Source organism: Nerophis ophidion, linkage group LG09, assembly GCF_033978795.1.
Source record: "Nerophis ophidion isolate RoL-2023_Sa linkage group LG09, RoL_Noph_v1.0, whole genome shotgun sequence".
Classification (NCBI taxonomy): Eukaryota; Metazoa; Chordata; class Actinopteri; order Syngnathiformes; family Syngnathidae; genus Nerophis; species Nerophis ophidion.
In genome coordinates, this window is record NC_084619.1 from 5,530,612 (window position 1) to 5,558,377 (window position 27,766).

The 27,766-nt window shown below is 40.6% G+C and overlaps 1 protein-coding gene across 1 annotated transcript in view; it reads left to right on the forward strand.

The window, feature by feature from the left end:
- Nucleotides 1–27,766, forward strand: part of LOC133559760 (uncharacterized) — a 177,077-nt gene that overhangs the window by 31,166 nt on the left and 118,145 nt on the right. Inside the window, exons 4-15 of the mRNA XM_061911829.1 lie at nt 3,767–3,832; nt 3,908–4,087; nt 4,169–4,238; nt 6,938–7,018; nt 14,274–14,409; nt 14,443–14,623; nt 14,762–14,833; nt 21,673–21,847; nt 21,954–22,089; nt 22,158–22,296; nt 22,368–22,520; nt 26,868–27,053. Coding sequence (XP_061767813.1) covers nt 3,767–3,832; nt 3,908–4,087; nt 4,169–4,238; nt 6,938–7,018; nt 14,274–14,409; nt 14,443–14,623; nt 14,762–14,833; nt 21,673–21,847; nt 21,954–22,089; nt 22,158–22,296; nt 22,368–22,520; nt 26,868–27,053 — 1,575 coding nt within the window. The remainder of the gene's footprint in view (nt 1–3,766; nt 3,833–3,907; nt 4,088–4,168; nt 4,239–6,937; nt 7,019–14,273; nt 14,410–14,442; nt 14,624–14,761; nt 14,834–21,672; nt 21,848–21,953; nt 22,090–22,157; nt 22,297–22,367; nt 22,521–26,867; nt 27,054–27,766) is intronic.

The window sequence follows — 27,766 nt, forward strand, 5'->3', positions numbered from 1 at the left end:
TGTCTTTGGAGGTGGGAGGAAGTCGGAGTACCCGGAGGGAACCCACGCATTCACGGGGAGAACATGCAAACTCCACACAGAAAGATCCCAAGCACAGGATCGAACCCGGGATCTTAGTATTGTGAGGCTGACGCACTAACCCCTCTTACACCGTGCTGCCCGTGTTATAAAATGTAAATATAAAATTTAAGACAATTTCCCTTGTGGATCATTAAAGTTTGTCTAAGTCTAAAAAGTATTCCAAAATGTGAAATAGGACAGGATTTACAAAAAGGGATGGATTCATTTTGGACAGTTTTGTAAAAATGCACAAGTAAGAGAAAAATACTCATATATACACGTACATCTTAATCTTTGTACTTTTATATATTAACCTGAATAAAACTTACTTCAAATAAAACGTATAAATAAAACCCACAACATAGGGCAGTGGAGCCATGTAATTTCTAAAAATAATGTAATAATAAGAAAACATTTTACTGCGGTATTTATATTATAAATACAATCATAATTATTTATAAAATATATGCTCAAAATAAATGTCCTTAATTTGATAATGTTTCAGTCTAAAACATTATGAAATAATTAAACTTACATATTACTTACTAGGAATGTAATGATTCACACACTACATCGATATATCAATCAAGGATTATTTATATAGCCCCAAATCACAAATGTCTCAAAGGGCTGTACAAATCATTACGACTACAACATCCTCGGAAGAACCCACAAAAGGGCAAGGAAAACTCACACCCAGTGGGCAGGGAGAATTCACATCCAGTGGGACGCCAGTGACAATGCTGACTATGAGAAACCTTGGAGAGGACCTCAGATGTGGGCAATGGATGTCGAGCGGGTCTAACATGATACTGTGAAAGTTCAATCCATAGTGGCTCCAACACAGCCGCGAGAGTTCAGTTCAAGCGGATCCAAGACAGCAGCGAGAGTCCCGTCCACAGGAAACCATCTCAAGCGGATCAGCAGCGTAGAGATGTCCCCAACCGATACAGGCGAGCGGTCCATCCTGGGTCTCGACCCTGGACAGCCAGTACTTCATCCATGGTCATCGGACCGGACCCCCTCCACAAGGGAGGGGGGGACATATATCAATTTATATCCCTAAATTTCACATACATTGATCTGTGGGCATTTTTACCACTGTATTACATGGCCTTTCCTTTTAACAACACTCAGTAAATGTTTAGGAACTGAGTAGACCAATTTTTAGGTGGAATTCTTTCCCTTGCTTGATGTCCAGCTTAAGTTATTCAACAGTCCGGGGTCTCCGCAGTGCAGGGGTCGGCAACCCGCGGCTCTTTGGCAACTCAGCTGCACAATCGCCGACCCCCCAGATTGTTGCGGGGAGATTCTGGAATTCAATGCCTCTCCCGGACATCACCCAGAGTCAACATTCTCCGATTTTCACTCGGACTATAATGTTAAGAGCGTGCCGTGATGATATTACTCTTAAAGTCCTCTTGAACGTCATCACGCCCGCCATTCGTGGAATGCTATTTGCGTGCCGACCGGACACATGCATTTCGCTGCTTCTATCGGCACATGTATGAGATTGCAAGGCATACTGGGTGACACAGAGTACACTGACGTTTGTGATTATAAACAACTTTAACACTTACTAATATGCGCCAACATTGTGAACCCACACAAAAGAAGAACGACAAACCCATTTCGGGAGAAGATCCTCACAGTAACACAACATAAATGCAACACCACAAATACCCAGAATCCTTTGCATCCATGACAAATCCTGACTATGTTATACACCCCGCAACTAAACGCCCCTCTCCCATGCGTGGTTGAGGTGGGCGGGGTTTGTTGCTCGCGGGGTGTATAACAGTCAGGCATTGTCATGGATGCAAAGGATTCTGGGTATTTGTTGTGTTGCGTTTATGTTTGTGTTACTGTGAGGATTTTCTCCCGAAATGTGTTCGTCATTCTTCTTTTGTGTGGGGTCACAATGTGGCACGTGTTAAAGTTGTTTATATCACAACCGTCAGTGTACTCTGTGTCACCCAGTATGCCTTCCAGTCGTGTGCGTGCATCTGCGGAAGCCTATCACTACATGTTGCTGGACTGGCAAGCAGTTTGTACAAGTTGTAGAAGGTGTTTAAGGCAATGGCTTCATAGCATGCCCTTGTTCTTGTCATCTGGGTGACCACCAGCAGATATTGGCGAGAATAGTTGCGGCTCCCATTGTCTTCCTCATTTTGTGAAACGGGTCGAAATGGCTCTTTGAGTGGTAAAGGTTGCCGACCCCTGCCGTAGTGGTATTTTAGGATTCATATTGAGCCCGGAAAAGGATGGAATGCCATCTCCGGGTTGGGGAGGAGACCCTGCCCCAAGTGGAGGAGTTCAAGTACCTAGGAGTCTTGTTCACGAGTGAGGGAAGAGTGGATCGTGAGATCGACAGGCGGATCGGTGCGGCGTCTTCAGTAATGCGGACGTTGTACCGATCCGTTGTTGTGAAGAAGGAGCTGAGCCGGAAGGCAAAGCTCTCAATTTACCGGTCGATCTACGTTCCCATCCTCACCTATGGTCATGAGCTTTGGGTCATGACCGAAAGGATAAGATCACGGGTACAAGCGGCCCAAATGAGTTTGGGTCTCTCCCTTAGAGATAGGGTGAGAAGCTCTGCCATCCGGGAGGAACTCAAAGTAAAGCCGCTGCTCCTTCACATCGAGAGGAGCCAGATGAGGTGGTTCGGGCATCTGGTCAGGATGCCACCCGAACGCCTCCCTAGGGAGGTGTTTAGGGCACGTCCAACCGGTAGGAGGCCACGGGGAAGACTATGTCTCCCGGCTGGCCTGGGAACGCCTCGGGATCCCCCGGGAAGAGCTAGACGAAGTGGCTGGGGAGAGGGAAGTCTGGGTTTCCCTGCTTAGGCTGTTGCCCCCGCGACCCGACCTCGGATAAGCGGAAGATGATGGATGGATGGATGGATGGATTGAGCCTCACATTTTGAATGAGAGATAGGTCTGGACTACAGGCAGGCCAGTCTAGTACCCGCACTCTTTTTCTATGAAGCCACGCTGTTGTAACACGTGGCTTGGCATTGTCTTGCTGAAATAAACAGGGGCGTCCATGATAATATTGCTTGGATGGCAACATATGTATGTACCTTTCAGCATTAATGGTGCCTTCACAGGTGTGTAAGTTACCCATGCCTTGGGCACTAATACACCCCCATACCATCACAGATGCTGACTTTTACACTTTGCGCCTACAACAATGTTGTAAATAATTGTCTGAAATTGTGTGGCAGAGGGGTTAGTGCGTCTGCCTCACAATACGAAGTTCCTGCAGTTCCTGGGTTCAAATCCAGGCTTTGGATCTTTCTGTGTGGAGTTTGCATGTTCTCCCCGTGACTGCGTGGGTTCCCTCCGGGTACTCCGGCTTCCTCCCACCTCCAAAGACATGCACCTGGGGATAGGTTGATTGGCAACACTAAATTGGCCCTAGTGTGTGAATGTTGTCTATCTGTGTTGGCCCTGCGATGAGGTGGCGACTTGTCCAGGGTGTACCCCGCCTTCCGCCCGATTGTAGCTGAGATAGGCGCCAGCGCCCCCCGCGATCCCAAAAGGGAATAAGCGGTAGAAAATGGATGGGATGGGATGGATGTGCAATTCAACTGAATAAACAGTGTCGAAGTATACAGCCTCTATTTAAACTCTCTTTAAAGCAGACCTTGTTGTTGTGATATTTTGGTATACAGTAAAATAATATTGTCATCGATGTTGTGCAGATGCTGGTGTATTCACTGGGAATGACTCTCTACTGGTCAGTTGATTTTCACCTACCTCAAAATCAGGTGAGCTCTCTTTATACAAATACAAAGTCACATATTGCGTGGTTAATGTTTCCTGCTCTGGGTGCTTTTTCTCAGCCGGTGCAGTTGAGCGACCACCTAAACGGCCTCCTCCTCAGCATGTGCGAGGACGTGTCCCACCGCAGGCTCAATCTCACCTCCATCCTGGAAGCCTGCGAGTCCCAGCAGAAAGCCTCCAACCTGCCGCCCTCCGCCGACGTCATCAGGCAGCTTGTGGAGGAGGTCTTCAGTGACTCTGTCCGTCCAAGCAGGCTCTGTCCATCCCGGCCTTCTGGTGGGTCGCTGAAGGTGGTCTTTTTTTTTTTTCTCTCTCTTCAGATGGACCATGGCTCTGACAGCGGCGTGCCACTGAGTGGGCGGAGCCAGATGATCAGAGAAAGGCTTCATGGTGAGTGTGCAGTGTAAAGTTGGGTAAGAGCAACTGTTTGTTTGATACTGGAAAAAAAAGGAAAAAGTATCAGAAGTGAAAAAGATTCCGCTCACACAATCATTGATGGCATGTCAGCAAGGCTAACCAATCGTCATCAAACTTAGTTATTTGTAATATTTAAAGGAACTTTAATATTTTCATTTATGCTATTTGTACAAACCCTGTTTCCATAGGAGTTGGGAAATTGTGTTCGATGTAAATATAAACTCATAAACATTTGTTTTGTGTTCAAATAATCATTAATTTGATGCCAGCAACGCGTGACAAAGACGTTGGGAAAGGTGGCAATACATACTGATAAAGTTGAGGAATGCTCATCAAACACTTATTTGGAACATCCCACAGGTGTGCAGGCTAATTGGGAACAGGTGGGTGCCATGATTGGGTATAAAAACAGCTTCCCAAAAAATGCTGTCTTTCACAAGAAAGGATGGGGCGAGGTACACCCCTTTGTCCACAACTGCGTGAGCAAATAGTCAAACAGTTTAAGAACAACGTTTCTCAAAGTGCAATTGCAAGAAATTTAGGGATTTCAACATCTACGGTCCATAATATCATCAAAAGGTTCAGAGAATCTGGAGAAATCACTCCACGTAAGCGGCATGGCCGGAAACCAACATTGAATGACCGCGACCTTCCATCCCTCAGACGGCACTGTATCAAAAACCGACATTAATCTCTAAAGGATATCACCACATGGTCTCAGGAACACTTCAAAAAACCACTGTCACTAAATACAGTTCGTCGCTACATCTGTAAGTGCAAGTTAAAGCTCTACTATGTAAAGCGAAAGCCATTTATCAACAACATCCAGAAACGCTGCCGGCTTCTCTGGGCCCGAGATCATCTAAGAGACCCCGGACTGTTGAACGACTGAAGCTCTACATAAAACAAGAATGGGAAACAGTTCCACTTTCAAAGCTTCAACAATTAGTTTCTTCAGTTCCCAAATGTTTGAGTGTTGTTAAAAAAAAGGTGATGTAACACAGTGGTGAAAATGCAATTTCACCACTACTTTGGCACGTGTTGTAGCCATGAAATTCTAAGTTAATTATTATTTGCAAAAAAAACCCAAAGTTTATGAGTTTGAACATCAAATATGTTGTCTTTGTAGTGCATTCAACTGAATATGGGTTGAAAAGGATTTGCAAATCATTGTATTCCGTTTATATTTACATCTAACACAATTTCCCAACTCATATGTTTGTATTTAATGTCTAAAATTGCTGTGTTTCCCCACTGGCAATTTTTCATTCTGGCCTCTTGGGGCAAAAGTTTGGGCACCCCTGCCCTAGGCTACTAAACACTCGCAGCTACACGGCAGCTAAGCAAACAATAGCACACAAGCTAGGCATACGTAATAGTCTTGTAATTATAGTTGCATATTACTCACCTAAACAGAGTGTCCGAGGCAGATGTGGATAAGAGGGAATCCAGTAACAAACGTATCTGCATCATTCAACTCACTGCGTCATGACTCCTGAGCTTAATTTAATGAATTATTGTGGCCACTAGTTCATACTTGCCAACCTTGAGACCTTCCATTTCGGGAGGTGGGGGGCGTGGTCAGGTGTGGAGCGGAGGCGTGGTTAAGAGGGGAGGAGTATATTTACATCTACAATTCACCAACTCGAGTATTTCATATATATATATATATTTTTTTTTTTTACTTGACTTTCAGTGAATTCTAGCTATATATATTTATTTTATTACATATATAAATAAAATAGTTGAATTTCAGACGGCACCTATCAAATACACAGTAATAAAAACAGTTCTACTAACTGTACTGTGCTTGCTGGTTACTTAAAAAAACAACAACACTTACCTTTCACTATTTGAGTAACCTTTGTTCTGCCATTTGCGTACTGGCGAGAGTCACTTGCCGTCAGGTGCGCAACGCCACACAAATCGGCCAATCAAAAAGCAACCCCATAACGCTATAGCCAACATTCACCAGGAGATGGCGACAGACAACATAGAATCACTCTATTACAGACGGCGTCGCCATGGCTGTAACTTCCTCGTTCTTCTGCTTCGTCTCCTTGTGTGTGCAGTTTTGTTATTAAAATCCGTAGATGTAACGTGATTGGGCAGGCAAGCTGTTTATATAACAGGAAAGCGGACCTGAAAACAGGCTGTCCCCACTCAGGTCCGCATGGAGCTGGAGGGGGCGTGAATTTCGGGAGAGGCGCTGAATTTCGGGGAGGGTTGGCAAGCATGCACTAGTTGTAGCCAAAAAACTAATATAACCGATTATGTCATAAGGTTTTTCATATCTATATTGTGCTAGTAATTAGAATTTAGTAACATTTTCACTTGATCTAGCCTTTTCTAATATTCCACACCACAAAGTAATACAAGTGTGTCCGGCTGATATTGTAGCAAAATAATATCGATATCGGTACCGATACTCAAGGTGCCAATATCGGTATCGTATCGGGACACCCCCTATTTGACAAATGTAGTCTTTTGTAAGTGTCCAGGTCAACAGGATTATCTTCTTAACCTGAAGCAAGTCTGGGATTAGATTCTTGGCAGTAATCTGATGCTGAGCATGCGGATGTTAGATGCTAAACAACATCGCATTCCTTTCATCATCATCATCATAATCGTCATCATCACTATCACTATCACAGTCTGTCACCTGGTGACAGGAAGAAGAGGACCATTAGCAGACTTCACTGACGCGTGTTCTGAAAGGAGAAGATACTCCACAGACTCTGACTCCAAGTCGGGTATGTTCAATTAGGGTGCGCTTTGTTTGGATTGGGAAAACTTTTTTCTCCTTAAAAAAAAAAAAAAAAAAAGACTGAAAGTGAAATAATCTGTTCCGGGGTCGAACTATCGTAAGACCTCTACTGAGAGTACAGGCAACGCTGTGACATACTGTCATTCAAGTGTAAAAATAAGTTAACCTCATGTTAATATTTGTAAGGCACTTTTTACCAGGGAAGTGATTCTCCAGGTCACGGGTAGGGAACCTATGGCTCTGGAGCCAGATGTGGCTCTTTTGATTGCATCTGGCTCTCGGATAAATCTGAGCTAACATGGCTTAACACGATAAATAATGAATAATTCCACTTGTAATCACAGTGTTAAAAATAATGTAAAACATTCTCATTCATTTTTAATCCATCCATCCGTTTCCTACCGCACCTGTTCAAGAAGTTGCGTTATTGGTAAGAAGTTATTGGTTAGTGTGGGGCTTGCCCTCCTGGGGGTTCTTCAGACCACCAAGCACCGACACGAGAGCCTGTTTCAGGGTTACAATATTGTTTTTTTTTTTTCAATAAGTCTCTCAGTTGCTTTCCAGCAATTGTCTTTTTCTCTTTCGTTCTCGCTCACGCTCCGGCTCCAGCCCCAACCCCGTCTCGCCTCCTGGCTGCTGTTTATTACAGAGTGACAGGTGATTAGATAACAAGGCCCAGGTGGGCCGTCTACGCACCTGTCGCTGATTTCAGGGCCGATCCTGGCACACCCGCTTCGCTGCAGGCCCGCAGGCCACGCCCCTTCCACAGTTAGCTTCAGAATAACAATGTTATTACAAAGAATAAGAGACTTATTATACTCTAGAAATGTTGGTCTTACTTAGAAATGCATGCGTTTGTGTTCAGTATTTAAAAAAATATTATATGGCTCTTACGGAAATACATTTTAAAATATTTGGCTTCTTGGCTCTCTCAGCCAAAAAGGTTCCCGACCCCGGCTCTAGGTCCTTAAACAGCAAAGCGCTCCTTACCATGAATTGATTAACGTGGACCCCGACTTAAACAAGTTGAAAAACTTATTGGGGTGTTACCATTTAGTGGTCAATTGTACGGAATATGTACTGAACTGTGCAATCTACTAATAAAAGTATCAATCAATCAATCAATCAATCAAAGCCTTCACACATTGATAGTCTTTGAAAAGCATTTTTGCAATAGGTCCCTGAAAAAACTGCAGCGTGGTCTTGCTCTTTAACGGATCTCTGCAGGGTTTTTACTCAAAAATAGCTAAGCGCTCCTGTTAGGACTTTTTATAGCCGTCAATCCCTAAAACAGCAGTGTTCTTACCATTTAAGGATCTTTGACTAGCGTTTTTCCAGTTGGTCTTTAAATAAAGCGTTGTCGTCTTGCTGTATACAGGATCTTTGACTAACATTTTTGCAGTAGATCCATAAAAACTGGGCAGCATGGTGGTACAGGGGTTAGTGTGTGTACCGCACAATACGAAGGTTCTGGGTTCGATCCCCAGGCTCGGGGTCTTTCTATATGGAGTTTGCATGTTCTACCCGTGACTGCGTGGGTTCCCTTCAGGTACTCCGGCTTCCTCCCACCGCCAAAGACATGCACCTGGGGATAGGTTGATTGGCAACATTAAAAATGGTCCCTAGTGTGAGAATGTGAGTGTGAATGTTGTCTGTCTATCCGTGTTGTTCCTGCGATGAGGTGGCGACTTGTCCAGGGTGTACCCTGCCTTCCGCCCGAATGCAGCTGAGATAGGCTCCAGCGACCCCCGGCGACCCCCGGCGATCCCAAAAGGGACAAACGCTAGAAAATGAATGGATCCTTTAAAACTGCAAAAGTCCTCTGTCTCGACATACTGAGAATCTTTGACTAGCATTTTGTCAGTAGGTCCTCAAAAAGGTCAAAATCTTTGGCTAGTATATTTGCGGTGGGTCCTTAAGACAGCAGAGTGCTCCTGTCATATGGAGCAGGGATTATCAAAGCGCACTCCATCTAGTGCAGAGGTAGGGAACCTATGGCTCTCGAGCCAGATGTGGCTCTTTTGATGACTGCATCTGGCTCTCAGATAAAACTTAGCTGACATTGCTTAACATGATAAGTAATGAATAATAACATGATAAGTAATGAATAATTCCGCTAGTAATCACAGTGTTAAAACTTACCATGTTCATTATTTAAGCCACAGTTACCAGGTAGTCAGTCTGGCAAAATCTCCCCCTTCACAGCCTCGATTGTCTGCTTCATGCCTTGCTATGCTGTTCATTTTGTCGTAAGTTTTGTTATTTATGCCACAGTGCAAGTTTTCGTTATTCATGCCACAGCGCAAGTGTTTTTGTTTCATGTTTTTAGTTTGTAGCCTTTATCCTAGTCTTTTGTTTCATAGCCCAGTTTGTGTACTTCCGCCCTCGTGCGCGCTTTTTGTTTATTCCTTTTTAGTGTTAAAATAAAGATGTCTTGAGTTGTATTCAGTGTTAAAAAATATATACATGGCTCTCACGGAAATACATTTTAAAATATTTGGCTTAAATGGCTCTCTCAGCCAAAAAGGTTCCCGACCCCTGATCTAGTGGTACGCCAAAGAAGTCTGTAAATACTATATGTACTATATATGGAGCATCATTGTTGATGTTTGTGTGATGTTACAGTGGCCAATAATATTAGAAATACTTGTTAAGCAAAACTCCTGCCTCGTTTTTTAATGAATAATTAAGCCTACTACGCTACTGGGTAGCCAGGTGTTTTCTGAGGTGCTACTCAGTGTTAAAAACTGGGCTTTTAAACTGTTAAGTTCCACTGTCTTGACAGTGGAACTCAGAGCAGTGGTTCTCAAATGGGGGTACGTGAGATTTTTTTTAAAATATTCTAAAAATAGCAACAATTTACAAATCCTTATTAAATATATTTATTGAATAATACTTCAACAAAATATGAATGTAAGGTCATAAACTTATGAAAAGAAATACAACAATGCAATATTCAGTGTTGACAGCTAGATTTTTTTGTGGACATGTTCCATAAATATTGATGTTAAAGATGTCTTTTTTTGTGAAGAAATGTTTAGAATTAAGTTCATGCCTCCAGATGGATCTCTATTACAATCCCCAAAGAGGGCACTTTAAGTTGATGATTACTTCTATGTGTAGAAATATTTATTTATAATTGAATCACTTGTTTATTTTTCAACACGTTTTTAGTTATTTTTTTATATCTTTTTTTCCAAATAGTTCAAGAAAGACCACTACAAATGAGCAATATTTTGCTCTGTTATACAATTTAATAAATCAGAAACTGATGACATAGTGCTGTATTTTACTTCTTTATCTCAAATTTTTCAACCAAAAATGCTTTGCTGTGATTAGGGGGTACTTGAATTAAACAAATGTTCACAGGGGGTACATCACTGAAAAAAGGTTGAGAACCACTCAAATAGAGGATCTTTGAATAGCGTTTTTGTGGTAATGCCTTAAAAAGCTGCATAGAGCTCCCAGCTTCACACATATAGGACCTTCGACTTACATTTTTTGCAGGAGGTACTCAAAAACAGCAGAGCACTCCTGTCATGAAGAGAATCTTTGACATGTGTATTTCCAGTCGGTCCCAACATCAACCTGGCGCTCCTGTCTTGAAATGCATATGATCTTTGACTAGAGAGCAGTGGTTCGTTCTTAACCTTGTTAACGGTACCGAACCCCACCAATTTCATATATGCATTCGCCGCACCCTTCTTTAGTGAAAAATAAAATGTTTTTTTTTTTTTCAAATTCAAGACAAAGTAGTACGTTTTTGGTAACATTTTAGTATGGGGAACATTTTATAAGTAACAAAGACTTAATTTAGAGTTATTTGGTTAGGGTCAGGGTTAGAGGGTTGGAGTTATTATAAGGCCATGCCGAATAAGGCATTAATAAGGACTTATCCATCCATCCATCTTCTTCCACTTATCCGAGGTCGGGCCGCGGGGGCAACAGCCTAAGCAGGGAAACCCAGACTTCCCTCTCCCCAGCCACTTCGTCTAGCTCTACCCGGGGGATCCCGAGGTGTTCCCAGGCCAGCCGGGAGACATAGTCTTCCCAACGTGTCCTGGGTCTTCCCCGTGGCCTCCTACCGGTTGGACGTACCCTAAACAGGCGTTCGGGTGGCATCCTGACCAGATGCCCGAACCACCTCATCTGGCTCCTCTCGATGTCGAGGAGCAGCGGCTTTACTTTGAGTTCTCCCGGATTGCAGAGCTTCTCACCCTATCTCTAAGGGAGAGCCCCACCACACGGCGGAGGAAACTAATTTCGACCGCTTGTACCCGTAATCTTGACCCAAAGCTCATGACCATAGGTGAGGATGGGAACGTAGATCGACCGGTAAATTGAGAGCTTTGCCTTCCGGCTCAGCTCCTTCTTCACCACAACGGATCGGTACAACGTCCGCATTACTGAAGACGCCGCACCGATCCGCCTGTCGATCTCACGATCCACTCTTCCCTCACTCGTGAACAAGACTCCTAGGTACTTGAACTCCTCCACTTGGGGCAGGGTCTCCTCCCCAACCCGGAGATGGCATTCCACCCTTTTCCGGGCGAGAACCATGGACTTGGACTTAGAGGTGCTGATTCTCATTCCGGTCGCTTCACACTCGGCTGCGAACCGATCCAGTGAGAGCTGAAGATCCCGGTCAGATGAAGCCATCAGGACCACATCATCTGCAAAAAGCAGAGACCTAATCCTGCGGTCACCAAACCGGAACCCCTCAACGCCTTGACTGCGCCTAGAAATTCTGTCCATAAAAGTTATGAACAGAATCGGTGACAAAGGACAGCCTTGGCGGAGTCCAACCCTCACTGGAAATTTGTTTGAATTACTGCCGGCAATGCGGACCAAGCTCTGGCACCGATCGTAGAGGGAATGGACCGCCACAATAAGACAGTCCGACACCCCATACTCTCTGAGCACTCCCCACAGGACTTCCCGAGGGACACGGTCGAATGCCTTCTCCAAGTCCACAAAGCACATGTAGACTGGTTGGGCAAACTCCCATGCACCCTCAAGAACCCTGCCGAGAGTAAAGAGCTGGTCCACAGTTCCACGACCAGGACGAAAACCACAGTGTTCCTCCTGAATCCGAGGTTTGACTATCCGGCGTAGCCTCCTCTCCAGTACACCTGAATAAACCTTACCGGGAAGGCTGAGGAGTGTGATCCCACGATAGTTGGAACACACCCTCCGGTCCCCCTTCTTAAAGAGAGGAACCACCACCCCGGTCTGCCAATCCAGAGGTACCGCCCCCGATGTCCACGCGATGCTGCAGAGTCTTGTCAACCAAGACAGCCCCACAGCATCCAGAGCCTTAAGGAACTCCGGGCGGATCTCATCCACCCCCGGGGCCTTGCCACTGATAAGGACTTAATAATGACTAGTTAAGAGCCAATATGTTACTCATTTGCATGTTAATAAGCAACTAACTAATGGTGAATATGTTCCCCATACTAAAGTGTTACCATGTTTTTGTTACTAGTGTGCGAAATGAACCGTGCATGAACATCACCTTGTTCAAAAAACAAAAACAGTGCATAAACTCACAACAAATTACACACCTGCAAATCAGTCAGCTGATAGGGAGAAGTTCGTATTTAAACGATGAGTCGGGTGTGTTTTGACCTCCGCCTGAACCCCTGAGGCCAACTCACCGAACCCCTAGGGTTCGATCGAACCCAGGTTAAGAACCACTGCGATAGTGTTTGCAGATCTTTGGACAAATGAAGAGCACTACTCTCATATGAAGGATTTTTACATGCATTTTGTTGTTGTACGCCCTTAAAAAGACCACCTCTCACCAGTCATAGAGGATCTTTGACTCATGTTAACATGCTTTTTTTGAACTGTTTCTATGTTAATGTGTAATTGTTGTTTTTGTCAAGGCCGTTCTAAAGACGGGCGTTGCAATTTAGTAAATAAATAAATTAGGGGTGGGCAAATTAATGCGTTAATGAGTTAACTCATCAATCTATTGACGCCGACAATTATTTTATCGCACATTTGCGTATGTTGTTTACATGCTTTTATTTTGTTAACGCCTTTTCTTAACAAGATGGCGTGGAGGGGCTCTAGGTAAAGATGGAACATTTGGCAAAAATACCGGACAATTCTGCAAATGTCATGGCTGGCTTACAGCGTGGTCACTCCGGGATCACTTACGACCGCCAGACAATTCTGAATGTGGATAGATCGGGCCGTTTTGGACTGAATGAGGCGTGCTTGCTAGACCGGCTAGCTAGCATGGGAATACTTTGCCGGCTACATCCAGCGGCCTGTGAAGCAGCGGAGTATATGTGTTGTCTGTCTATTTATGAATAATGCAGACCAGGAGTGTTGGCTGAGTTCTTAACGTTTACTTTCAGAGCGTGCATATCACAACATACAAGATGTCGTCATGGCGACACAACCTATACCGGGCTACCGCGCATGCTCCTCACTCCTGTTGCATGCTGGGTAGGGTAGTTCTTTTATTCCCTGGCTCATAACATCACAATATAGTACCATGTATATGATGCCTTCAGTTTATCAAAGCACCAAGCAAACAATCGGAAAATTCCCATCATATCAATTCCTAGATATGGTCATAATTAGTTTAAGTGCACTACGCAGAATAAACACAACATTATTAATATTGCTACTACGGATAATTTGATCCAAAATTCCCTAAAACAGCCCACTACCTATAATATAGGTTTTTTAAACATAAGATCCCTGATAAAAAAAATGTTTCTGCTGTTACCTCAGAAATTGCCTGTTCAGATGTTATGATTGTGGCTCAGAGATTTGTATGTAGATTATATTTATTTTCCATAACAAACAGGATAACTTAAATACCCTGGCAGTGGCAATAAGCTTAAATGTTTGTATTGACATTTTTTGAGTTGATTTTCATAAAATATGCTATTTAACTGCTACTGTTTAACAAGGACTGATTTAAATTGTGTTTGCACAACAAATGTTTTGGCGCTTTTGTTCATGTGGGAGAATATTCCAATAAAGGTGCACTACACACTACTTTTGAATTCATTATTGGGCTTTGCGTATACAATGCAGTTAATCGCGATTAATCGGAGACATAGTGCGATTAACTTCGATTAAAAGTTTTAATCGTTGCCCAGCCCTAAAATAAATACTAAATGTTGCTTTGTATAATAATAGTGATAAGAGAATTCAACTCTACCAGATTAAGTTAGTTAAGTAGCCATTCTTTAAATATGTTTTTTCGGGTCTCCCAGGGAGTTTACCTCAGAGATCTTGGAAGCACAGACCAAGGAGCTCACCGACACTTCTGTACCAGTCGTCTTTGGAGAGGCATGTATCGCAGCACATTATCTACCCTTTTTGCTGTCTGTTTATGTTCACCTTACATAAGTTCCACTTTTTTTAAACTTGACCGACTTGATCCACCTCACCTTGCCCCGTTACCTCCAGGCACCCCCGAGGGGCTCGTCGCAGGGACAGCACCTGCAGTTGGGTGGGCCGAAGCCCCCACCACGACGTGTCTCCGAAGGCGTCGGGCAGGTCTCACAGTCCTTCCATCACTTTCAGTGAGTCCTCCATCAGCCTGAGCCAGAGGAAAGCCAAGGTAAGAACAGATTTGTTTATAAAAGAGACTCGTCGGGTAACATGCATGCACATCTGGTGAAGATATTTTCATCGTTCTCAAGTCATGTGGGAGGTTATTAGGCTTATAACAGTACCTGTGATGCATTTTTCTCACCAGGCTTTGGGTCCAGAGTTTATCCGAATGGCTGACGAACAGCAAATTGTTCTGGAGCTTCCAGGGTCTATTGTGGTAAATCACTTTTTGTCTTTTCTTGCATGCTAAACTACATTTGTTAAGTTGCATGATGTACAGTTAAAGGGGGACTCCACGTTTAAAAAAAATGGATGTTCACAATCGTTATTAAAGACATGACTGATGGATTTTTTTTTAACGCATTCTAATTTGTAAATCAAAGTAAATAAAAGCCAATGGGAGCTCCTCTATTCCGCCCGATAAAATCCAATAAAAAAGCATTCAAAACCTGCCAACAATGTTCCTTTTACATTTTATGACTTAAAGGGGAACATTATCACCAAACCTATGTAAGCGTCAATATATACCTTCATGTTGCAGAAGAAAGACCATGTACTTTTTTAACCGATTTCCGAACTCTAAATGGGTGAATTTCGGCAAATTAAACGCCTTTCTGTTTATCGCGCTGGAGGCGATGACGTCAGAACGTGACGTCACCGAGGTAACACACCCGCCATTTTCATTTTCAACACATTACAAACACTGGGTCTCAGCTCTGTTATTTTCCGTTTTTTTGACAATTTTTTGGAACCTTGGAGACATCATGCCTCGTCGGTGTGTTGTCGGAGGGTGTAACAACACTAACAGGGAGGGATTCAAGTTGCACCACTGGCCCGAAGATGCCAAAGTGTCTGCCGCCAGACCCCCATTGAATGTGCCAGAGTGTCTCCACATTTGACCGGCGATGCTAAGACAGACATGGCACAGAGATGTATGGATAACCTGCAGATGCATTTGCAACGATAGTCAACGAAATCACAAAGGTGAGTTTTGTTGATGTTGACTTATGTGCTAATCAGACATATTTGGTTGCGGCATGACTGCCAGCTAATCGATGCTAACATGCTACGCTAATCGACGCTAACATGCTATTTACCGGCGGTGCTAAAGCAGACATGGCACAGAGATGTATGGATAACCTGTAGATGCATTTGCAACTATATTACGTTTCCTTCCACCCACATTTAATGCGAAACAAACACTTACCAATCGACGGATTTAAGTTGCTCCAGTGTCAAAAGATGCGAAAGTCCTGATCGTTTGGTCCGCACATTTTACCGGCGATGCTAACTCAGCTATTCGGCCATGCTATGGCTATGAATAGCGTCAATAGCTATTCGCTCAATAGCGTCAGTTTCTTCTTCAATAGTTTCATACTCCAACCAGCTGTTTCAATACATGCGTAATCTGTTGAATCGCTGAAATCCGAGTTTGAATCCGAGCTAATGTCGCTATATCTTGCTGTGGTATTCCCATTGTTTGTTTACATTGGCAGCACTGTGTGACGTCACAGGGAAATGGCCAGTGTCTTCGCAGAGAGCCGAAAATAAGGCACTTTAAAGCTTTATTTAGGGATATTCCGAGACCGGTAAAATTTGGAAAAAAACTTCAAAAAATACAACAAGCCACTGGGAACTGATTTTTAATGTTTTTAACACTTTTGAAATTGTGATAATGTTCCCCTTTAACAAAAAAAGGTGAAATAACTGAAAACATGTTTTATATTCTAGTTTCTTCAAAATAGCCTCCCTTTGCTCTGATTTTTGCTTTGTACACTCTTGGCATTCCCTCAATGAGCTTCAAAAAATAGTCACCTGAAATGAGTTTTAACTTCACAGGTGTGCTTGAAGCTTATCAAGAGAATGCCAAGAGTGTGCAAATCAGTAATCAGAGCTAAGGGTGGCTATTTTGAAGAAACTAGAATTTAAAACATGCTTTCAGTTATTTCACCTTTTTTGTTAAGTACATAACTCCACATGTGTTCATTAATAGTTTTAATACCTTCAGTGACAATCTACAATGGTCATGAAGATAAAGAAAACACATTGAATGAGAAGGTTTGACCTGTACTGTACATATATACTAGGGGTGTGGGGAAAAAATCGATTCGAATATGAATTGCGATTCTCACATTGTGCGATTCAGAATTGATTCTCTTTTTTTTTTTAAATGGATATTTTTTTATTTTTTTTTATCAATCCAACAAACCACTACACAGCAATACCATAACAATGCAATCCAATTCCAGAACCAAACCTGACCCAGCAACACTCAGAACTGCAATAAACAGAGCAATTGAGAGGAGACACAAACACCTCACAGAACAAACCAAAAGTAGTGAAACAAAAATGATTATCAACAACAGTATCAATATTAGTTATAATTTCAGCATAGCAGTGATTAAAAATCCCTCATTGACATTATCATTAGACATTTATAAAAATTAAAAAAGAATAGTGTCACAGTGGCTTACTCTTGCATGGCATCTCATAAGCTTGACAACACACTGTGTCCAATATTTTCACAAAGATAAAATAAGTCATATTTTTGGTTCGTTTAATAGTTAAAACAAATTTACATTATTGTTATTATAAAAGCTTTTAAAAAAAAAATCTACTACTCTGCTAGCATGTCAGCAGACTGGGGTAGATCCTGCCTAAATCCTATGTATTGAATGAATACAGAATCCTTTTGAATCAGAAAAATATCGTTTTTGGAAAAAGAATCGCGTTGAATCGAAAAAAATAAAAAAATATCGATATATAATCGAATCGCGACTCCATGAATCGATATTGAATCGAATCGTGGGACACCCCAAGATTCGCTGACCTAATATACAGTATACTATATATATATATATATATATACATATATATATATATATATAGTGTATATACTAGGAGTGTGGGGGAAAATCGATTCGAATACAAATCGAATGGTTTAGGTTGTGCTTTGATTCTCATTTTTAAAAAATCGTCTTTTTAAAAAAAAAAAATGTATTTTTTTATTTTAACCAATCCAACAAACCACTACACAGCAATACCATAACAATGCAATCTAATTCCAAAACCAAACCTGACCCAGCAACACTCAGAACTGCAATAAACAGAGCAATTGAGAGGAGACACAAACACCACACAGAACAAACCAAAAGTAGTGAAACAAAAATGAATATTATCAACAACAGTATCAATATTAGTTATAATTTCAGCATAGCAGTGATTAAAAATCCCTCATTGACATTATCATTAGACATTTATAAAAAAAATAGTGTCACAGTGGCTTACACTTGCATGGCATCTCATAAGCTTGACAACACACTGTGTCCAATGTTTTCACAAAGATAAAATAAGTCGTATTTTTGGTTCGTTTAATAGTTAAAACAAATTTACATTATTGTTATTATAAAAGCTTTTAAAAAAAAATCTACTACTCTGCTAGCATGTCAGCAGACTGGGGTAGATCCTGCTGAAATCTATGTATTGAATGAATACAGAATCCTTTTGAATCAGAAAAATATAGTTTTTGGAAAAAGAATCGCGTTGAATCGAAAAAAATAAAATATCGATATATAATCGAATCGCGACTCCATGAATCGATATTGAATCGAATCGTGGGACACCCCAAGATTCGCAGCCCTAATATACAGTATACTGTACATATATATATATGTATATATATGGTGTATATACTAGGAGTGTGGAGGAAAATCGATTCGAATAGTTTACGTTGTGCTTTGATTCTCATTTTTAAAAAATAGTCTTTTTTATTTTTTTTATTTTAACCAATCCAACAAACCACTACACAGCAATACCATAACAATGCAATCCAATTCCAAAACCAAACCTGACCCAGCAACACTCAGAACTGCAATAAACAGAGCAATTGAGAGGAGACACAAACACCACACAGAACAAACCAAAAGTAGTGAAACAAAAATGAATATTATCAACAACAGTATCAATATTAGTTATAATTTCAGCATAGCAGTGATTAAAAATCCCTTATTGACATTATCATTATAAAAAAGAACAATAGTGTCACAGTGGCTTACACTTGCATGGCATCTCATAAGCTGGACAACACACTGTGTCCAATGTTTTCACAAAGATAAAATAAGTCGTATTTTTGGTTCGTTTAATAGTTAAAACAAATTTAAATTATTGTTATTATAAAAGCTTTTTAAAAAAAAATCTACTACTCTGCTAGCATGTCAGCAGACTGGGGTAGATCCTGCCTAAATCCTATTTATGGAATGAATACAGAATCGTTTTGAATCAGAAAAATATCGTTTTTGGATAAAGTATCGCGTTGAATCGAAAAAAAATAAAAAAATATCGATATATAATCGAATTGCGACTCCATGAATCGATATTGAATCGAATCGTGGGACACCCCAAGATTCGCAGCCCTAATATACAGTATACTGTACATATGTATATATATATAGTGTATTTACTAGGAGTGTGGGGGAAAATCGATTCGAATACAAATCGAATAGTTTACATTGTGCGATTCAAAATTGATTCTCATTTTTAAAAAAAATCGTTTTTTTTTTATTTTTTGTTTTTATTTTAATCAATCCAACAAACCACTACACAGCAATACCATGCAATCCAATTCCAAAACCAAACCTGACCCAGCAACACTCAGAACTGCAATAAACAGAGCAATTGAGAGGAGACACAAACACCACACAGAACAAACCAAAAGTAATGAAACAAAAATGAATATTATCAACAACAGTATCAATATTAGTTATAATTTCAGCATTAAAAATCCCTGATTGACACATTATCATTAGACATTTATAAAAAATAAACAATACTGTCACAGTGGCCTACACTTGCATGGCATCTCATAAGCTGGACAACACACTGTGTCCAATATTTTCACAAAGATAAAATAAGTCGTATTTTTGGTTCGTTTAATAGTTAAAACAAATTTACATTATTGTTATTATAAAAGCTTTTAAAAAAAAATCTACTACTCTGCTAGCATGTCAGCAGACTGGGGTAGATCCTGCTGAAATCCTATGTATTGAATGAATACAGAATCGTTTTGAATCAGAAAAATATAGTTTTTGGAAAAAGAATCGCGTTGAATCGAAAAAAAAAAAAAAATATCGATATTTAATCGAATCGCGACTCTATGAATCGATATTGAATCGAATCGTGGGACACCCCAAGATTCGCAGCCCTAATATACAGTATACTGTACATTATATATATATATATATATAGTGTATATACTAGGAGTGTGGGGGAAAATCGATTCGAATACAAATCGAATAGTTTACGTTGTTTTTTGATTCTCATTTTTAAAAAATCGTCTTTTTTATTTTTTTTATTTTAACCAATCCAACAAAACACTACACAGCAATACCATAACAATGCAATCCAATTCCAAAACCAAACCTGACCCAGCAACACTCAGAACTGCAATAAACAGAGCAATTGAGAGGAGACACAAACACCACACAGAACAAACCAAAAGTAGTGAAACAAAAATGAATATTATCAACAACAGTATCAATATTAGTTATAATTTCAGCATAGCAGTGATTAAAAATCCCTCACTGACATTATCATTAGACATTAATAAAATAAAATAAAAAACAATAGTGGCTTACACTTGCATGGCATCTCATAAGCTTGACAACACACTGTGTCCAATGTTTTCACAAAGATAAAATAAGTCATATTTTTGGTTCGTTTAATAGTTAAATTTAAATTATTGTTATTATAAAAGCTTTTTAAAAAAAATCTACTACTCTGCTAGCATGTCAGCAGACTGGGGTAGATCCTGCCTAAATCCTATGTGTTGAATGAATACAGAATCCTTTTGAATCAGAAAAATATCGTTTTTGGAAAAAGAATCGCGTTAAATCGAAAAAAATAAATAAAAAAATATCGATATATAATCGAATCGCGACTCCATGAATCGATATTGAATCGAATCGTGGGACACCCCAAGATTCGCTGACCTAATATACAGTATACTATATATATATATATATATATATATATATATATATATATATATACACTATATATATATATATATATATATATATATATATATATATATATATATATATATACACTATATATATATATATATATATATATATATATAGTGTATATACTAGCAGTGTGGGGGAAAATCGATTCGAATACAAATCGAATAGTTTACGTTGTGCTTTGATTCTCATTTTTAAAAAATCGTCTTTTATTTTTTTATTTTTTTTTTTTTATTTTAACCAATCCAACAAAACAATACACAGCAACACCACAACAATGCAATCCAATTCCAAAACCAAACCTGACCCTGGAACACTCAGAACTGCAATAAACAGAGCAATTGAGAGGAGACACAAACACCACACAGAACAAACCAAAAGTAGTGAAACAAAAATGAATATTATCAACAACAGTATCAATATTAAAAATCCCTCACTGACACTATCATTAGACATTTATAAAAAATAAAAAATAAACAATAGTGTCACAGTGGCTTACACTTGCATGGCATCTCATAAGCTTGACAACACACTGTGTCCAATGTTTTCACAAAGATAAAATAAGTCATATTTTTGGTTCGTTTAATAGTTAAAACAAATTTACATTATTGCAATCAGTTGATAAAACATTGTCCTTTACAATTATTAAAGCTTTTTTTTTTTTAAATCTACTACTCTGCTAGCATGTCAGCAGACTGGGGTAGATCCTGCTGAAATCTATGTATTGAATGAATACAGAATCGTTTTGAATCGGAAAAATATCGTTTTGAATCGAGAATCGAATTGAAAAAAAAATCGATATATTATCGAATCGATATTGAATCGAATCGTGGGACACCCAAAGATTCACAGCCCTAGTATATACTCTGTGAATACTGTATACATATATTATATTGTATACCCCAGAACACCTCATTATGATGCAGTGCAGTTTTACACCACTGCAAAACTCCTACAGCAATAATAAACATTTCTCATATTGAATCTCACAAGCCTACCTCAGAAAGTGATTTTTTTTGGTGTGTATCTGCAGTCCAGAAAGGGCCGGCTGTGTTCATCTCAGAGAGAAGTGACGGTGGTGCTGCCGAGTGGGCAGTACGTGGTGGTCCGCTGTGACGTCAAGTCTCAAGCGAGAGACGTGTTTGACATGGTGGTGGCTCACGCTAATCTAGTCGAGCACTTCTACTTCGGTCTTGCCTTCCTGGATGGTGAGAAATCAACAAACAGTCGCATGAATTCTGGACAGTTGTCTCAATATTTGTGTGGTATTAGAAGTTCGGAAGATAAAGGGCTTTTATCTTCGCCATTCTGCAGATGATGAATATTTTTTCCTGGACCACGAAACCAAGATCTCCAAAGTGGCTCCCGACAGTTGGAAAAAAGGGCAGATACTTTCCTTTTTGGTGTTTCTACGGGTCAAGTTTTTTGTTGACGATAACGCCTTCATTTTGTAAGTACCGGATGCATTCTCACTCACGCATGCAGGGTTTTATTTCACCGGCTGTGGTTTTGCTCCAGGCACAGACTGACGCGCCACCAGTACTACCTGCAGTTGCGTAAAGACATCCTGGAGGACCGCATTTACTGCAACGAGGAGACGGGCTTGTTTCTGGCCGCTCTCGCTTTGCAGGCTGAATTTGGGGACTACATGCCGGAGGTACGGCAAAGAAAAAGCCTTCTGGTTGTCTCTTTCAGAATTTATTGAAGGTTTGCATGGGTTTGTTTTAGTTGTACGGGAAGAGTTATTACCAGCCAGAGCATTACGTGTCCAAGAGGATGCTGGAGAGGCTGGCTTTGCCCAATGTGAAGGAGGAGTTGCCGAGACTACATGCAAGTCATGCTCCGATGGGACCTGAAGAGGCGGAAACAGAATATCTGAAGGTACATTTTTCTTCATAGTTTTGAAACCAATTTACTGTTTAGGACAGTGGTTCTCAAACTGTTTTTGTCATCCCCCACTTTGGACAAGGGGGAGTTTTCAAGCCCCTTTTTCTCCGATTAATCGCGATTAACTGCATCGTATACGCAAAGCCCAATAATGAATTCCAAAGTAGTGTGTAGTGCACCTTTATTGGAATATTCTCCCACATGAACAAAAGCGCCAAAACATTTGTTGTGCAAACACAATTTAAATCAGTCCTTGTTAAACAGTAGCAGTTAAATAGCATATTTTATGAAAATCAACTCAAAAAATGTAAATACAAACATTTAAGCTTATTGCCACTGCCAGGGTATTTAAGTTATCCTGTTTGTTATGTAAAATAAATATAATCTACATACAAATCTCTGAGCCACAATCATAACATCTGAACAGGCAATTTCTGAAGTAACAGCAGAAACATTTTTTTTATCAGGGACCTTATGTTTAAAAAAAACTATATTATAGGTAGTGGGCTGTTTTAGGGAATTTTTGATCAAATTATCCGTAGTAGCAATATTAATAATGTTGTGTTTATTCTGCGTAGTGCACTTAAAATAATTATGACCATATCTAGGAATTGATATGATGGGAATTTTCCGATTGTTTGCTTGGTGCTTTGATAAACTGAACGCATCATATACATGGTACTATATTGTGATGTTATGAGCCAGGGAAAAAAAGAACCACCCTACCCAGCATGCAACAGGAGTGAGGAGCATGCGCGGTAGCCCGGTATAGGTTGTGTCGCCATGACGGCATCTTGTATGTTGTGATATGCACGCTCTGAAAGTAAACGTTAAGAACTCAGCCAACACTCCTGGTCTGCATTATTCATAAATAGACAGACAACACATATACTCCGCTGCTTCACAGGCCGCTGGATGTAGCCGGCAAAGTATTCCCATGCTAGCTAGCCGGTCTAGCAAGCACGCCTCATTCAGTCCAAAACGGCCCGATCTATCCACATTCAGAATTGTCTGGCGGTCGTAAGTGATCCCGGAGTGACCACGCTGTAAGCCAGCCAGGAAATTTGCAGAATTGTCCGCTATTTTTGCCAAATGTTCCATCTTTACCAAGAGCCCCTCCACGCCGAAGTATATCCGGGAGATGCCATCTTGTAAAGAAAAGGCATTAACAAAATAAAAGCATGTAAACAACATACGCAAATGTGCGATAAAATAATTGTCGGCGTTAATAGATTGATGAGTTAACGCGTAATTAACGCATTAATTTGCCCACCCCTAAAAATAATACAACACAGGACAACGATTTAAGTCAAAAAATAAAATATGTATTACAAAAGTAATATCAATAGCAATAAAGTAATGCAAATAAGGTGCAAACAACTACTGAACCTGGTTTGTCGCCTCAAAACACACAAACACTTAAGGTCAGTAACAAAACTCTAGTTATTGAACAAAGTTGTAAACATGAACACAAAACAAAAGAACTGAAAAAATCAAATAAAAAAGTAATAATATCAATGGCAATAAAGTAAGTAGTGCAAATAAGGTGAAAACAAATACTGAACTGGACTAGTCGCCTCACAACACACAAGAACTTAAGTAAAAAAGAAAACACTAGTTATTAAACAGTTGTAAACATGAACACAAAACAAAAGAACTGAGAAATTATTATCGTTATTTTAGTGCAATAAAATACTTTACAGTTTACAACCAAGACATTAAGTCGCACTGGAAACGCACGCGTGTGTGTGTGTGTGTGTGTGTCCGAGTGAACCTCGGAGCCAATTATACTGATGTGTGTGCGCCAACGCACCAAGCGTCATGTTAATTGTGTTTATTTTATTTTATTTTGGGTTGAAGATGAATTTTTAAAGTGTTTTTAAATCTCGTTTGCGACCCGGGAGGAAGGTGGAGTGGTGAGGAGCCCTCACATTTTTTTTAAAAACGGAGTGATTAGTTTAATTTGGTGAAGTATCGATACCATCACGTCAGTATCGATACGATACCGATACTCACCAAGTATCGATACTTGGTATCGATACACCCAGCCCTAACAGAAAGTATGCAAAAGAAAATGTTTCAACAGGTTACAGCAGGGGTGCCCATTACGTCGATGGCGAGCTACCAGTCGACCGCGGGGGGTGTGTCAGTCGATCTCCAGCCAGGCTTTTAAAAAAAATAGACCTAAAAATGAGTGATCATCAATCTTCACCAAGACGTCACTTAAATGACATTCACGGTACCGGAGGGTCTTGTGAGATGACGCTGGCTGCTGCAAGATCATTATTATGAAAATATGACCGAGAGGAAGGCGAGAAACACTTTTTATTTCAACAGACTCTCGCGCCGTACCTTCCGTCAAAACTCTAAAGGCCGACTGCACATTTCCTATCTTCACAATAAAAGCCCTGCTTCATGCTGCCTGCGCTAACTAAATGCAGAGTCTCGGAAAACTGGCGTGCACAAGCGATCCCTCAGAAAGCTCGTGTGCACATCACTTGTGCACGCCAGCTTTCCGAGACTCTTATTTTGTTAGCGCAGGCAGCATGAAGGAGGGGCTTTTATTGTGAAGATAGGAAATGTGCAGTCGGCCTTTAGAGTTTTGACGGAAGGGACGGCGCGAAAGTCTGTTGAAATAAAAAGTGTTTCTCGCCTTCCTCTCTGTCATTTTTTCATAATAATGAACTGGCAGCAGCCAGCGTCATCTCACAAGACCCTCGGGTGCCGTGAATGTCAATCAAGCAAGCTACGGAATTTGCCGCCAATGTTTTTCTTGTAAAGTGTATGGAAGCTGGATGAATTAGATGCCAAAAACCAACCACTTCCATGTGGTATTGTACAGAAAGGACAACTTTTTTTCTCCTCCATTTGAAAATGTGGGCGTTATCATCATTACTGTCTGATTCCAATCAATGCAAGTCATCAGAATCAGGTAATACACCAACTTATATTCTTGTCTTTGTGAAAGAAAGACATCTATATGTGTTACACATGCTTGTATTATCATTAAACACATTTAACTTGTTTACAAAAATGTCTCTTTCATAAATAAATAAATATAAATGATATATATAAATGAGGTAGATCCCCTCGAGTTGGTCAATTGAAAAGTAGCTCACCTGCAGAAAAAGTGTGGGCAGCCCTGATGTACAGGTACAGGTTCAACGAAATTTAGGTTGCGCACCTGAGGTGCTTTGCATTTAAAAAAAGAAGAAACCACACAATATGCAATATACGTAATGGCCTAAGACCACTCTAAGAGGCAATTTAAAAAACGAGACAATAAAAAGCATAAAGTGACTAGTAAATCTGACTAGAGAGGAGTAATGCTGATTCCTAGTGTGCTGAGGGGGTGGGAGTCAGTATTTCCTACCTCCTTTTTATTGTGGATTAAATATTTAAATAAATATGGTAAATATTCCACGATGATGTCACGTTATCGATGGGAAAATGCATTTTTAGACAATAAGAATTGCCTGAGCGGCTAGGAAACACAGAGTAAGAAGCAATATAAAATGGATTAGAAAGGACGGATTAAAAAAAAAGTTTAATTTGTGACGGGCCGCAGTTTGGGGACCAATGCTTTAGTACTGAGAGAGCCAAAAAGCCAAATATTTTAAAATATATTTCCATAAGAGCCATATATATTTTTTTACCACTGAACACAACTAAACACGTGTATTTTTAAGTAAGACCAACATTTCTAGAGTATAATAGGTCTCTTTTTCTTTGTAATAACATTGTTATTCTGAAGCTAACTGTGGAGGGGGCGTGGCCTGCGGGCCCGCAGCGACAGGTGCATAGACGGCCCACCTGGGCCTTGTTATCTAATCACCTGTCGCTCTGTTACAAGCAGCAGCCAGGAGGAGACAACTGGGCTGGGGCTGGAAATACTATTTCTGGAAACTTATTGAAAAATAAAACAATATTGTAACCCTGAAACAGGCTCTCATGTCGGTGCTTGGGGGTCCGAAGAACCCCCAGGAGGGCAAGCCCCACACTAACCAATAATAAATAAATAACTTCTTACCATTAACGCAACTTCCTGAACAGGTGCGGTAGAAAACGGATGGATGGATTAGATTAAAAATGCATGAGAATGTTTTATATTTTGAACATTATTTGCAACACTGTGATTACAAGTGGAATTATTCATTATTTATCGTGTTAAGCAACGTCAGCTCAGATTTATCAGAGAGCCAGATGCAGTCATCGATTGAGCCACAGGTTCCCTACCCCTGCTTCAGTAGAATAATGCTCCAAGTCTTAAAACTGACAAAAAAGCACAATGTCTCAATAGCGCCAGTGGCACTAATGAACTCTATCGACGCTTGTTGTCAGATTGCCCAACAACTGCCAGAGTACGGAGTTATGTTCCACCGTGTGGGCAGAGAAAAAAGGCCTGTGATCGGAGAATTGGTTCTGGGGATCTGTGCCAAAGGAATGATTGTGTACGAGATGAAGAACCAGCTCCGGACTGTCACTCGACGCTTCCTCTGGAGAGAAACCGACTCGATTTCCACTGGGGTAAATATAAGGCGCTAACCGACTTCTTCTCACTTGTTAAATCAGAGCTTTTCTTCCTGTCACTCACACACACTAGTGACCTGGATGGACGCAGGACAGACACTTGAACAGAATCTCAAATGCTGCTAATTTTAAGATAGTGTTCATCATCGATTTCCACTGGGGTAAATAATATTAAATCAGAGATTTTCTTCCTGTCACTCACACACACTAGTGACCTGGATGGACACAGGACAGACACTTGAACAGAATCTCAAATGCTGCTAATTTTATGATAGTGTTCATCATCGATTTCCACTGGGGTAAATATAAGGCGCTAACCGACTTTTTCTCACTTGTTAAATCAGAGATTTTCTTCCTGTCACTCACACATATTAGTGACCTGGATGGACATAGGACAGACATTTGAACAGAATCTCAAATGCTGCTAATTTTAAGATAGTGTCTATCATCGATTTCCACTGGGGTAAATATACGGCGCTAACCGACTTCTTCTCGCTTGTTAAATCAGAGCTTTTCTTCCTGTCACTCACACACACTAGTGACCTGGATGGACACAGGACAGACACTTGAACAGAATCTCAAATGCTGCTAATTTTAAGATAGTGTCTATCATCGATTTCCACTGGGGTAAATATAAGGCGCTAACCGACTTCTTCTCACTTGTTAAATCAGAGCTTTTCTTCCTGTCACTCACACACACTAGTGACCTG